At 34.9% G+C, this 14,076-nt stretch overlaps 1 protein-coding gene across 1 annotated transcript in view; it reads left to right on the forward strand.

Annotated features, from left to right (window-relative positions):
* Nucleotides 1-14,076, forward strand: part of Cfap47 (cilia and flagella associated protein 47) — a 261,790-nt gene that overhangs the window by 146,467 nt on the left and 101,247 nt on the right. Inside the window, exons 41-43 of the mRNA XM_027432785.2 lie at nucleotides 7,159-7,226; nucleotides 9,565-9,710; nucleotides 13,793-13,904. Of these exons, the coding sequence (XP_027288586.1) occupies nucleotides 7,159-7,226; nucleotides 9,565-9,710; nucleotides 13,793-13,904 (326 nt within the window). The remainder of the gene's footprint in view (nucleotides 1-7,158; nucleotides 7,227-9,564; nucleotides 9,711-13,792; nucleotides 13,905-14,076) is intronic.

Genomic DNA, 14,076 nt, shown 5'->3' on the forward strand with positions numbered 1-14,076 from the left:
GTTAAGCAAAGGAGCCAAGACGGGGATGGAGAAACCTGCAGAAACAGTGGACCTGACCTACTGATAGAATGGGACCCTAGTCATAAAGCTGGGGAAACAGCATTGGGTTTTTGTTTCTTAAAAATGAATTTTGTGGCTGTTTCCGGTTCAGGTTCCACTGCCTGTGTCTTATCAGAACACGATGCTTTAAACTTAGAATTCAACAACAACATGAATTGCGAAAACCTACAAACTCATGGAAATTAAATAATGCTCAATTGCACAATTCTTTGGTCGAGGAAGAAATTTTAAAGAAGAAATTAAAGATTTCCTAGAATAAAATGAGAATGTGGGCACAACATATGCAAACATATGGGACGCTTTGAAAGCAGTGCTAAGAGGAAAGTTTATAGCACTAAGTGCCCACATGAAGAAACAGGAGAATAATCACACTATAGAATTAGCACAATTGAAAGCTCTAGGACAAAAAGAAGCCCATACACCCCAGAGAAGCAAATGCCAGGAAATAATCAAACTGAGGGCTGAAACCAATAAAGTGGAAACTAGGAGAACAATACAAAGAATCAATATAACGAAGAGTTGGTTCTTCAAGAAAAATCAACAAGATAGAAAAACCTTTATCCAACCTTGCCAAACTGCAGAGAATGAACATGAAAATTAATAAAATCAGGAATGAAAAGGGGGACATAACAGCACACACAGAGGAAATCCAGAGAATCATCAGTCATACTTCGAAAACCTATATTCCTCAAAATTCGAAAACCTAAAGGAAATGGAAAATTTTCTGGATAGATTTCACTTACCAAAATTAAATCAAGAACAGGTAAACAATGTAAATAGAAATGAAATAGAAGCAGTCATCAAAAGTCTCCCAACCAAAAAAATAAAAGCCCAGGGCCAGATGGATTCAGGGCAGAATTCTATCAGAAATTCAAGGAACAGCTAATACAAATTCTCCTCAAAGTATTCCACACAATAGAAGCATAAGGGTCATTGCCAAACTCTTTTCACGAGGTTTCAATAACCTTGACACCCAAGCCACACAAAGTCACAACTAAGAAAGAGACCTACAGACCAATATCCCTCATGAACATTGGTGCAAAAATATTCAATAAAATACTGGCAAATTGAATCCAAAGAACATCAGAGAAATCATCCACCATGATCAAGTAGGCTTCATCCCAGAGATGCAAGGATGGTTCAGCATATGAAAATCCATCAATGTAATCCACCATATAAATAGACTGAGGAAAAAAAAATACATGATCATATTAGATGCTGAAAAAGCCTTTGACAAAATCCAACACTCCTTCATGATAAAGATCTTGGAGAGAACAGGGATAAGAGGAACATACCTTAGCATAATAAAAGCAATATACAGGAAGCTGACAGCCAACATCAAATTAAATGGAGAAAAACTCAATGCAATTCCTCTAAAATCGGGGACAAGGCAAGGCTGTCCACTCTCTCCATACCTCTTCAATATTGTCTTTGAAGTTCTAGCTAGAGCAATAAGACAACAAAAGGAGATGAAGGGGATACAAATTGGAAAGTCAGAAGTCAAACTTTCACTATTTGAAGGTGATATGATAGTTTACATAAGTGACCTGGAAAAACTACCAGGGAACTCCTACAGCTGATAAACATCTTTAGCAAAGTGGCAGGGTACAAGATTATCTCAAAAATCTGTAGCCCTACTATATACGGATGACACATTGGTGCATAAAGAAATCAGAAAAAGTGAAAGACCTGTACAGTAAGAATTTTGAGTCTCTAAAGAAAGCAATTAAAGAAGATACCAGAAAATGGAAGGGTCTCCCATGTTCTTGGATAGGTAGAATCAACATAGTAAAAATGGCAATCTTGCCAACAGCAATCTACAGATTCAATGCAATCCTTATCAAAATCCCAGGACAGTACTTCACATACCTTGAAAGAACAATTCTTAACTTTATATGGTGAAACTAAAGACCCAGGATAGCCAAAATAATCCTGTACAATAAAGGAACTTCTGGAGGCATCACCATCCCTGACTTCAAGCACTATTACAGAGCTATAGTCGTGAAAACAGTTTGGTATTGGCACAAAAATAGACAGGTAGCCCAATGGAATAGAGTTGAAAACCCCGATATTAACCCACACACCTACGAGCACTTGATCTTTGACAAAGAAGCTAAATTTATACAATGAAATAAAGAAAGCATCTTCAACAAATGGTGCTGGTATAACCAGATCCTGACATGGAGAAGACTTCAGATAGATCCCTGTCTATTGCCATGCACGAAACTTATGTCCAAATGGATAAGAGACCTCACATAAATCCACCCATACTAACCCTATTAGTGGTAAATACCCTTGAATTAATTGTTACAGGAGACCGATTCCTGAACACTATACCAGTAGCACAGACATTGAGACCAACAATTAATAAATGGGACCTCCTGAAACTGAGAAGATTCTGTAAGGTACAGTCAGCAGGACAAAACGGCAACCCACGGAGTGAGAAAAGATATTCACCAACCCAAATCTGACAGAGGGCAGATCTCCAAAATTTACAAAGAACTCAAGAAGCTAGTCTCCAAACCACCAAATAATCCAATTATAAAGTGGGGTACAGAACTAAATAAACAATTCTCAATAATCTAAAATGGCTGAAAAACACATAAGAAAGTGTTGAACATTCTTAGCCATCAGGGAAATACAAATCAAAACAACTCTGAGATACCATCTTACTCCTATCAGAATACAATGTCATCTTTTCAACGATGTTCATAGCAGCATTATTTGTAATAGCTAGAACCTGGAAGCAACCTAGATGTCCCTCAATTGAAGAATGGATAGAGAAAATGTGGTACATCTACACAATGGAGTACTACTCAGCAGAAAAAAAAAACAGTAGAATCTTGAAGGAAAATTTACATGAAAATTGATGGAACTAGAAGAAACCATTCTGAGCAAGGTAACCCAATCACACAAAGACAAACATGGTATGTACTCACTCACATGTGGATTTTAGATATAGATTAAAGGATTACCAGCCTACAATCCAAACTGCCAGAGAAGCTAGTAAACAAGGAGGACCCTATGAGAGACATACATGGTCCCCTGGAGAAGCGGAAAGAGGCAAGATCCCCTGAGCAAATTGGGAGCATGGGGAAGGGGGATGGAACTAGGAGAATGAGAAGTGTCGACCAGGAGGGGTGAGAGGACATGAGTGAACAGAAAGGTTGATTGGCGGAAGCAGAGAAGAACACAAGAAAGGAGATACCACAATAGAGGGAGACATTTTAGGTTTAAAGAGAAATCAGGCACCAGGGAAATATTTAGAAATCTACAAAGATGACACCAGCTAACAATCTAATCAACAGAGGAGAGGCTACATTATAAGTCCTCCCCTGATAATGAGATTGATGACTGACTTATATGCCATTCTATAGCCTTCATCCAGCAGCTGGTGAAAGTAGAAGCAGACACCCACAACTAATCACTGAACTGAACAGGAATCCAGTTACAGAGGACGACTAATATGCAAAGGGGTCCAGGCCAGGCTGGTGAAACCCACTGAAACAGCTGACCTGAACAACGGAGAGCTCTTGGCCACCAGACTTATAGTTGCGAAACCAGCATGGGTCTGAACTAGACCCCAGGAACATGGGTTTCAGTGAGGAGACCTCAGAAATCTATGGGACCTCCTGTAGCAGATCAATACTTATCCATAGCATAGATGTGGACTTTGAGATCCCATTCCACATAGAGGGATATTCCTTGAGCCAAGACATATGGGGGTGGACCAAGGCCCTATTGCAAAGGATATGATAGACTCTGATGACTACTGAGATATTCCTTTGAACTTGTGTGTGTGTGTGTGTGTGTGTGTACTGGGAAATTGAACTGTGATGTAGAAAAGCAACATATGCTCCTAAATCTGAGCCATATCTCCAGCCTAAAGCAGTTCTTACTCTAATTAAATCCAAAGCAATTGCCAGATAGGGATTTGTACAGTGACTTTAGTAAAACTTTTCTATTTGGCTTTAGCTACATTTTGAAATTTATCAATGGATTAGCTGGGTGTGCTCAGAAGTAACCACATTTCCAGTTATTTCTGTCGGGGATATGGTTTGCAATTTTCTTCCAGAGATACTGAGTTGTTTATGTATTCAGCAGCTTTTTAGTAAGTGACACCTCAAGCAGTGCTGTCAGTAATTAGGAATTGAAGAATAAGTCATTTATATGTGTGACTCTTCTGGAGCCAGCCATCAAGTAGTGAAGAAAACAAAGAATCTCTAAGAGTGAAGCATTTTGACAGAGTAAAATGAATCCCTTATTATATATTATATCAAAAAATACCTTGTGATCTTATTGCTTAAGCAATGCTATCATCCAGTGTATTTGAGATATTGTGTCCTAGACTATAGTCTGGTGTTTTTGCTTACCACATATAAATTGGGGTCTGAAATAATGAGTGAAATGATGAGTAATATCTTTCTGGACAGAGTCTAAAGGAGGGGGAAACATTTCCTATACTCATAAACATCAGGAGAAGAGGCAATTGCAGAAGTGATGGCTATGGGCAAGGAAGTAGAAATGACAGCATGATTTTACCAATGGTTTATAAGAGCAATAGAGATGCATATGGATTAAGTGTTTAGCACTTGGATTCATAATTATTCCTCACAGAGTATATTCCGATGCAGACTGCAAGCTTCATGAATTTAAAACCAATGAAATGAAGACCCAGTTAGAGATATTTGTATCTCTTGTTCAAAACTCAACAAAAGCTAATTATGGAAATACATAACTTAAAAATATTTCTGTGACCCTGAAAACTAGGAACATTTAGAGTTGGACAAGAGTTTTAGTGCATTAGGGCATCTGTACCAGATATACCATAGATTGGATGGCCTTTGCAACTAATATCTATGTCTTTTTCTGAAAACTGCAGAATCCATGATCAAGATACTGGAACATTTGATGTCTAGTAACCATTTATTTCATGATTTATAGAAATTTTCCTGGCTGCTGTATCGTTTTAGAATTTTCATACACCCCCTCAGTTTTTAGAGAAACATAGACATATTGAAAGTAAAATGAATCCAAAATTTGATTCTCTCATACCATCTCATGATGCAGAAAAACTAGATTTGAATGTTGTTGGCTACTTGGCTTAAATCAAACCTTGGATATTTGCCATAGAACAAAGTCATGAATAATCTGATAAAAATCTTGGTAACTCTTGCACAAAATACTTGGAAGTAGGATAAAAACCATTAGAGCTACTTTTTCAAGTTCATCAGACAACCAACTCAATGACATTTTGACCCTTCTAGATTGAGAAGAGCTGTATACCAGTACTGAAAGTAAAATATGTCATTTGTCCATATTTCTAAAATAATTTTCATTCCCCTACTTTCATTCACTAATGAAGTAAGAAGAATTATTTTTTGATCCAGAGTTTGTAAACAATTTATCTGATGGTATTTTCCCCAAGATTAGAAAGCTTTCAAAATGCTCCTCATGAAACGTCTCTAGCAAGCATCCATGAATAGCTATAAAAATTTGAAAAGGATAATGTACCATTAGTAACAAAAAGGCAGGTGAGATACTGTTTCTTTTGTCTTTGGGCTACCAAGACACTACTTTTGTAAAACAATGGTCTTTGTCAATGAATTTCTAGACTTGTGAGCCTAAGTATAAAAGAATTTTTACAAACCCTAAAATTTTAACCAAATTATATTCAGATTTCCCCAATAATCATAATACTTAGCTTCACAAGAATGTGAGACAGGTTCCTAAATCCTAAATGTTTTCTGTCATTATCATAAGCAGTATGCGGATCTTATTTGAGTTAAGAATATACTTTGTGGATGAGACAACTTTCAAATTTCTCCAAAGGATTTTTTATCATTTTTTTCAGACAAAATGCACAAAAGAAAAGGGATATGAGGCTCAGATCCATATACTTTTCAATGTACTATGATAAAAATGATTGAAAGACTAGAGATAGCAAATATTGAACAAAATGAAGCTGTAGGTTATCTGTGGTTTTTGATCTGTAATTCTGCTTTTTTCCCATTATCAAAGAGATGACAATGGAGCCATATATGGAGAAATGAGACACAATCTTTATTATGATTTTCATTTTGTGTATGACCTATATTTCACATGAAAAATATCTAGCTATTGTACCCAGGACAGCCTTAAAATTAAAGTGTCTGTCAAATGCTCAAATTACACAAAATATTAAAGGTCCTTTACTTTTTAACAGAAGATACAGTACTTACATTTCCTTCCAAAATGTGTATTAGTAGAATTAAAGCACAGAATAAATATAAAAGTGAAAAATAACATCAGTAAGAGTGTGTTGTTAAGAAAATATTATTCATAATATTCAAATGGAATTGAAAGAAATGTAGGTATTTATGATCAGTTTAATTAGAAATAACATTTTGCAGGGTCAAATTTAGATGTATATCTGTGAACTGCAAATATTACTTCATAGCTTAGTGATCAAAATAACCATAAATACTAACAGAGAACTTCTATGGGTGAAGTTTCTGGCTCTGGAATACCTGAAACTTGTAAAGAGAGACAGTTGTCTCAGATTATGACTTGTTCTGTTATTTCCATAACTGCAACTGAAATTTTATGACTACTATGTGTCCTACATTTATAAAAATAGAGCAAACATGCAAATAATTAAACAGTTTTTTTCCCGTAGAAAGGAAATTTGTTCTACAACTACATTTGAAGAGAATTTCTATTTAGCCCTGAAATGTATCCTATTTTTGTTTCACTATTTAAAAGTAAAAGGGGAACATTTCAATAATATTTATAAATAATGTTAGACAAATGGGCAAATAGTCCTTTGATCCCAGCACTGGAGACACAGAGGCAGATCTCAGTGAATTACACACCATCCTGACTTATATAATAAATTGCAGGCTAGGTAAAGGCTACATAATGAAAATCTGTCTCCAAGAAATAATTGAAAAATGAAAATTGAAATTTTTTTATTGTTCTGATTTTTCGTTTTAAAACAATATATCACATTATATTGTAGATAGCTATAATTACTAAGTATCTGCAATCTTCAATAAAAATAGAGAAATTTAAAAATATTTAGTGTGTAATGTTGATGTTCTCTCCTCCTTCTGACAGTCATAGTATGAATAGTGACTATGATGGCGATCGGAGTTCTTCCCATGCTGAAAATGGCTTAAGAACCTGTGAGTACCTGGTGAAAGGTTTCTGTTTTTTTTTTTTTTTCTTTTTTTTTTAACTTGGATCTGTTTTTGTTCATGTTTTGGGTTTTGTTGTTGTTGTTGTTGTTGTTGTTGTTGTTTTGAGACTGGATTTCTATATGTAACAGCACTGGCTGTCCTGGAATTTGCTCTGTAGACCAGGCTGGCCTCAAATACACAGAGATCCTCATACCCCTGACTCCTGGGTTCTGGGATTAAAGGTGTGTGTCACCATACCTGCCTTCGATCTGATTTTTATGTGAAAAAAATGAAATGAAATATTCATTAAGGGTGATTATGATGATAGAATGTAAACTGCTGAAGATTTCTGGGCAGATGGAGCCTGACTTGTTGCTTGTCTGCCTTTTTGTTAAGTATCCTTTAGATTACTGTGCCCACATCTTTCCTTTCACCCCTACATGTGTTTCCACTAACATATAAGGAACATGTTTAAATATTTGTTCTTTATGTTGCTTTTGAATTTTACTGAACTTGTTAAACCTATTTAGGTAGCAGGTATTATTAAGGTTGGAATTATAAAAATACAATTTCTCATTCAGTATTATTAAGTAAATACAAGTCGCAAAAAGATGGGCAAAGTTATACAAAGGTGGCTTCAAAGAACTCCAATTTAACTTTCAGAAGATAATCCTTATGTTGCTGAAAAGTCTAATATTTCAACATTGTATTTAACCATACATTATTAAGAGTTTGAATATGCTGTGTAAAAATATTTTATTATATTTTTAAAATTATTTATTTATTATGTACACATTGTTGTGCCTGCATGTTTGCTTGCAGGCTAGAAGAGGGCACCAGATCTCATAACGGATGGTTGTGAGCCACCATGTGGTTGCTGGGAATTGAATTCAGGTCCTCTGGAAGAGGAGTCAGTGCTCTTAACCTCTGAGCCATCTCTCCAACACCCATACCTTGTTTTTCTTAACAGGATGATTTCTAATTCTATTAATTTTCCTGAAATGTGACTATTTTTATTGCTTAAATGTCAATCTTCATATAAGTCTGCCAATTATTTGAATATTTCTTGGACCTCATTGTTCTAGTCCAATTCCATGTTGATCTCACTGTTCTAATCCAATTCCATATTGACACTGAAATAGTCATGCTTGTACCATATGATTTAGTCTAATCTGGGTCTTGCTTCTAACTCCATACACATCCACTCTCAATCTCCTCTCTTCTTCTTAGTCTAAAGTTCCAAGTTCATCCTATTTTTCAAATACTAGGTTCTGTTCTTCTATGAAACTACCATAGGGTACTGTATTTCAAAGTTCCCCTTCTGAAGAAAAAAATATTTTAAAAGATGGGTAGAATGATGGACAGAAAACTGATTTTCAAAATTTTGTTCTTAAATATAGCTATAGAACAGTCCAATTACAGTGGCAGTGACACACAGCAACATAAAATCAAATCTAACTACTCTGTCTTATATTTCTGGGTTGACTGTGCTCACCTGCATGACTTCATCTCATGGTCTCTCAAGTCATTACCGTCATATGGAAGCTAGGACCTGGGATATTTCAAAGCTATTTTATTCATGTGTCCAATGTTTAATGCTGCCTTTCAACCCTGGTATCTTAGCTGAGGCCATTGCCTTAAAACCTTACAAGTGGGATTTACATATGTCTCAGGCTTCTCATAGATTAATAGCTAGGTTTTAAAAGAAAGTCAACTCATTAGGCAGATGTTCGATTACATTTCCTCATATGGCATCAGAAATCATGGCACTTCAATTCTGCTGAAGTCTAGCACACAGTGTTTGTTCAGATGAAATAACTAAGGTTGGACTATTATATAATCATATTGTACAGGATTTGATGAATCTGTCAACATATTTTAAAACTATTGAAAATATGAATGCTTTTTTTGTGTGTATAGTGGTCACTGCCAATATATGAGTTAAATTTATAGAGTACTGTGGTCTCATTTCATGAGATTCTTTATTGAGTGGTTTTTAATGTCAAGATTGAGATCTGGTCACCGATAGTTATTTTTTATTTAAAAAGTATGTATTATCTTTATTTTAGTCATTTTAGTTTTTTGGTTTTTCAAGATAGGTTGTAGACCTCGCTGTCCTAACTAGCTCTGTAGATCAGGCTGGGCCTCAAACTTACTGAGTTCTGCCTTGCTCTATCTACTTCATGAATGCTAGGACTAAAGGTGTACACCACCACAGCCTGGCATATATAATCTCATAATATTATGTTTTCAACATTTTATATATCCTGTTAGTTATTTATTGAAACATAGTTTGTTTGAATAATATTTGTTCATTAACTTTCTCTGTGTCATGTTTTCTTAGCAATTAAGTCTAACTTCATCAGAGAATTCTTCTGTTCAATGCCTACAATTTTCTTGGGAGCAAAAGGATCTTCAAGCCTGGAGATCTACTATCTTCCCTTTGACATGCATATTCGCTATTGTGCCATCATCCTGAGCAACAAATCGGTAAGAACAGAATTGTTCTATGCACTTCTTCCATTATGGGTTACTGCCATAATGAAGTAACCATTAAAGGCAATTTAAAGCAACTGGGACTCTGGAAAACATTCATGCTTCTAGTCCTCAAATTCCAACCAAAGAGGTTTTTCTGAAGAGTACCAAAAGATTACCACTACTTATAGATAAATTTCTGGTGGCCGAATGAGGAAGTTCCATGGGCACAGAACCACCACAAGTGGCTTTATATCAGTCTCTGAGAGTCAAAGATCTGGCCTGTTATGCTAAGTCCTCTACTTAACATAAAAATCTTCAATTAAGGAATTGACCAAGGCTGCCATCTCCTCAGAGTGTCATCTGAGGATGGCTCTCCTTCAAGCTTCACAAGGTGTTTATGGAATTCATTTCTTTGCACCTATGGCATTCATGCAGCTCAGTTCTTAAAACCAATAATGGAGAGAACAGTTCAGGGTGGGGGTGGAGAAGAAGGAGATATGGGAGAATAACTCTGAGAGACTGCCTGTTAGGTAATGATCCGAGGAGGAAATTTAGAATTCTCAGAATATATAGATACATCCATGTATATCATGTGTGTTCACTATATTTAACTAATGAATGATATTAGGCGATAATAATTACCTACTATCTGTAGAATTAATTGGGTGTGAAGAATAGTATATTCTATTAATTATAAAATATACTTTAATTTTACATTTAAAATCATCACTGAGAAAGTGTGCATAATAAAACTCACTTGGTTTTATCTTATTCAGTGCCTAGAATTGTAGCTCAGTAGTAGAGGGCTTGTGCAGCATCAACGATGCTTTGGATTTCATTCTTAGCAATGGAAAGGAAATCTTTTAGGATTCAACTATATTTATTTCTATATAAAAATGTATGAAAATAAGTGGTTATTATTTGTTACCATTGATTGTTACCTTTCAGAGTTAATTTATGATTACAAAAAATTAATTTTAAAGAGTAGAATTACCCAAGGCAGTGGTGTCGCATGCCTTTAATCCCAGCACTCAGGAGGTGGAGGCAGGTGGATCTCTGTGAGTTAGAGACCAGCCTGGTCTACAAGAGCTAGTTCCAGGACAACCTTCAAAGCCACAGAAAAACCCTGTCTTGAAAACCCCTGCCCCTAAAAAGCTTAGAATTGACAAATCAATTTTCTTTCTTGCACTAGACTACTAGAATATTATCTACCTACATAAATGAATCTAAATTCTTTAAAATAGAGTCAAGTTATTTTTGGCATCCTTACTTATTAAAACACATGTTTTATTATATATGCTTTATACTTTCCAGTGAAAACATTAATATAAAACAACAATCTTAGAAATAAATTGCTACCTTTTGGAAAGAGTGCTACAATTTAAAGTATTTAATTGAATTATAGTTGCTTTTAATTTGTACATTCAAGTATATTGTTAATTATTTTTAAATACACTTATATGCTTAACTATATATCATACATTCAAGCAAGCACAAGCGATGTATTCCTGTTATTACTAAATGTGTGATAACCCCTTTCCTATTAAGCACATCTACTAAAAACTGAAGTAGTTGGGCCTCTATTTGTTAGTTTTCCACTCATAAAATAAAACCTTTTCTACTGACAGTGTTTTCAGGAGTACACACTTATTTTACTTCTGTGTTTTACTTCAATGTTCAAGTTAGAAAGGAAATATTTGCATAACTTTGAAGATAGAGATATTTGTACAAATCTTTCATCTGTATTCATAAAAATTTTCACCTTATAGGCAGACTCACAACAGTCCTTAAAGCTCCTGCTATTTCATGCCAGAAGTCCAAAGAACTTTCAGATATAAAATGAAATTGGAAAGCTTAAAATGGAAACTATACCAGAATCAGAACTCAGTCCCTGAGGAATTCCATCTCCTTAAATTGAGAAAACAGGCAGCATACAAACATTACAGATCACAGCAGTAACCTGACACAGTGATCTGGCTGCACTGTGGTTGCCAGCATTTGATTTTATTTTATGGAATGGATTCTGCTGTGTTCTCATTCTAGAAGCCAGCAAGCATTGACTGAACTCATTTTTATGAGGAAGTTGGTAACCCTAGACAGGGATTTTTATTTTCATTTGAGAGCTCTTTAGTGTGTTGCTTTTAATTACAGCCACTTGATCTGGTATACTAGGCCTCATCCACAAGTGTTTGAGCATTGTCTTTGATCCAACTAGCACATGTTTTTTTCTGGTATATTTATTTTCCACTACTTTATTGCTTTCCTATAGCTGCATACCTTTTTTAGAACAAATATTTGTAACATTTATTTTCATGTGTTCTTCCTCAAATCCTGTCATTTCAATTTCTTTTGATACAATGACTAAAAATGTGTTATAGAAAATACATAATACACATAGAAGGAAGGAACAGATTGTTCTTACAAATATAAAACTAACAAAAGCTTTTTAACATGCTTATTGGAAGAAGCAGCTAGAGAGTGAGTAAGAGGTGGATTAGAATTCCTACTTGCATTACAACTTCAATGAAAAGTGAATTTTTTGAAAGCTTGAAAACATAAAATAAAGAGACTGAGTGTCTATATAGGGCATGATGTAGGAAGCCAAATGAATGGAATTTGTTGTGTAGATGAATCAAGAATCATCCACAGTCAAATAAGCATCCAATTTGACTTCCTGATCAACTTCTGTCCTTCCTGGTAGAGAGAAAGGGAAGAAACCATTGTAAATGAATATCTCGCTTTTAAGTACATGGACAGAGCAGACTTTGTCCTGTACCTACTTTTTTTTGGGAGGGGGGGTTGAGACAGGGTTTCTCTATGTAGCTTTGGAGCCTATCCTGGCATTTGCTCTGGAGACCAGGCTGACCTCGAACTCACAGAGATCCGCCTGCCTCTGCCTCCTGAGTGCTGGGATTAAAGGTGTGCACCACCAACGCCTGGCCTGTACCTACTTCTTTTAAGTTGCCTTCTTCTCAAAATAATCTTGAATTAAGTCAGCGATAATACAGAATGGCATATGCTCATTTTCTTTATGTCCAATGGTAGTGAACAAGCTAGAGTTAATTGTCTCTTTATTTTGCCTCCATTAACAATAACACTGCAAAACGGTTCCATTAATCTAATGGATTCATATTCCATTAGATTAATTCATACTTCACTATCTTATAATTATTCATACTTCACTATCTTATAATTACAACTACCTGTTTTTGACAAGGCCAATGGTACACTTTCACCAAAAGTGTTTTAATTTCTTTTTAATACCATCAAATAGCTAGTCATTGTTCATATTCCCTAATTGTCTCATGATTCTAATTTTTCCTCAATTTATGCTTCTATGTTGAGTCTGGATCTATTATTTCCCCACTGTGATTTCTGTTGTGTCTTCAGGAGCTCCTTGCTTCCACTTGTTTTCATTTATGCTCTAGGCTTCTAAAGACACTAGTTGTACAGAGAAGGAAAATAAAACTGAGAGACCTAGTAAACTTTCCTGAGGCTTAATGGTTACTAGCCAAACAGTGGAAACATGCTCTCTACTGCTGATTTCTCTGTTTAATGTTGATGGCCTTACATGTTTTCCACTTTAATTCTTGCTTTATTAATTTAGCCTTTTATACTTTTTATCTAATAATGTGTCCTAAAATATTTCTAGTGACCATATGCTCATTTTGAAAATGCATACTTTACAAAATAGTCTCATGGACATAAATGTTGCATAATAATTATATAATAATAATAATAATAATAATAATAATAATAATAATAAAGTAAATTTATTGTTGTTGTATTGTTACAATAGGGACAAAGTTTCTCTCATGTTTCCATGATCCTTTTAAGATGGTTTCCTAAGAATATCTGTAAAGAATTTCTAGGATCTCCTTATTCAACCTTTCTATCTGATTTCATACTAAATTTATAGGATGCTAATATAGTACTATATACTTTACTTTTGCCCATATAAATTAGTTCATAGGTTGCTCAGAAAAGCATGCAAGAAAATTCTGATAAAGTGTATAGATTTTCACTTTGACATGACTATAATGTAGGTTTTGTGAGTGTTTAAAATTTATTATTATTCTATCCTTATATTTTAGATTGGAGATTTGATATATATTATAGAAGGAAAAGGTTTGATACCCTTGCCTTCCAATTTCCTTCCAATGAAGCCTCCGACTCCAATTGACTACAGTACTTCTCTAGATGAAGGTATGTTATACATGTTTTGCTTCATTATATTGACAGATGGCATTATTCCTTATATGGTCATGCAAACATCCTTATAGCAGTTATTCCAATACACATTCATATTTTGGAAACCATCCTTCTAATTCTTTTATGTCTGCATCAATGAAACAGCACCATTTTACTAGTTAAAAAT

The sequence above is a fragment of the Cricetulus griseus genome, chromosome X, assembly GCF_003668045.3.
Source record: "Cricetulus griseus strain 17A/GY chromosome X, alternate assembly CriGri-PICRH-1.0, whole genome shotgun sequence".
In the NCBI taxonomy this organism is placed as follows: domain Eukaryota; kingdom Metazoa; phylum Chordata; class Mammalia; order Rodentia; family Cricetidae; genus Cricetulus; species Cricetulus griseus.